Raw genomic sequence first — 1,030 nt, forward strand, 5'->3', positions numbered from 1 at the left:
ACTCTGCTGTAGCGACCCTCCCTTGCAGGAAGGCTGAGGGATGGACACTATGATGCTACAAGGACTTGAATTTGGCTCTCAAGCTCCAAACCAGCTGGACCTTGCTCCAGGTCCACAGCAGCAGCTCTGGGAAGGGGAGGATCCCCCACTGCCAGGGGAGAGCTGAGCCCCAGGGGTACAAAATGATGAGGCAAAGCCTCATGGTGACCAGGAAGTTGAACTGTGCACCCATCCTTCCTCCCTCATTAACGCTCAGCAAAGGGTTCAATGAAGCAGCCGTGAGAGCTGGGCCCTGCTCTCCCATCTCGGCGATAAAGCCACGGCAAGTGCTGCTGTGAATCTGCTCATTAGCAGCAGGGCCACGGCCCTGGCTGAGGGAGCTCCTGGAGCAGCAGCCATGCTTCTTTCGAGCTGCTGCAGGTACCAATAAACCCAACCAAGTGCCAGGTGAGGGCTGGGGGTGAGGCCAGGGCCGGGCACAGAGAGGGTCAGGGCTCAGGGCGCTGCCTCAGGAGGCGAATGCGAGCGTGGAGCTGACCCTGAGTTTGCTGCAGTGCCTGTTTCTAGAGAGAGGCACGCCTGAGCCTCGTGACACGCTCTCCGTGCCAGAAGGAGCTCTGCAGACTGCTCCCAATGCCTGTGTCCACTTCCAGAGGCTCCTCAGAAACCTCACGGCTCAGCCCGTGCCCGCCGCCGCCCCCGAACGCCCCCGAAAGCACCAAAACGTGTCATCCAAGGGACAAAATCCCTTGGGCTGGGAGGGAGGGGGCACAGGACGAGGTGGGGGAGGACAGGAAGAGGGGTCTGGGGGCAGGCACAGACGGGGAGCCCCGGGCCACTCACTCTCCACGATGGTCTTGCGCCCCGTGCCGTCGTCGTTGATCTGCTGGATGTTGCCGAAGTGGATGTCGCTGTAGAAGATGCGGTTGCTGCCCTTGGAGCCGTAGCTGTAGTCGAAGGCCAGGGCGATGACGTTCTTCATGTGCTCCGCGTCCTCGAAGGGCTTGATGGGCGCGTTGAGGTTGTTCTC

At 61.2% G+C, this 1,030-nt stretch overlaps 1 protein-coding gene across 1 annotated transcript in view; it reads right to left on the reverse strand.

Moving 5' to 3' along the window:
• LOC103759787 (prolow-density lipoprotein receptor-related protein 1) overlaps nt 1–1,030 on the reverse strand; it is a gene marked incomplete at its 3' end in the record, with an annotated part of 66,169 nt that overhangs the window by 18,182 nt on the left and 46,957 nt on the right. Inside the window, exon 20 of the mRNA XM_029958181.1 lies at nt 844–1,028. Coding sequence (XP_029814041.1) covers nt 844–1,028 — 185 coding nt within the window. The remainder of the gene's footprint in view (nt 1–843; nt 1,029–1,030) is intronic.

Source organism: Manacus vitellinus, unplaced genomic scaffold (genome assembly GCF_001715985.3).
Source record: "Manacus vitellinus isolate BGI_N305 unplaced genomic scaffold, ASM171598v3 scaffold_148_pilon, whole genome shotgun sequence".
NCBI lineage: Eukaryota > Metazoa > Chordata > Aves > Passeriformes > Pipridae > Manacus > Manacus vitellinus.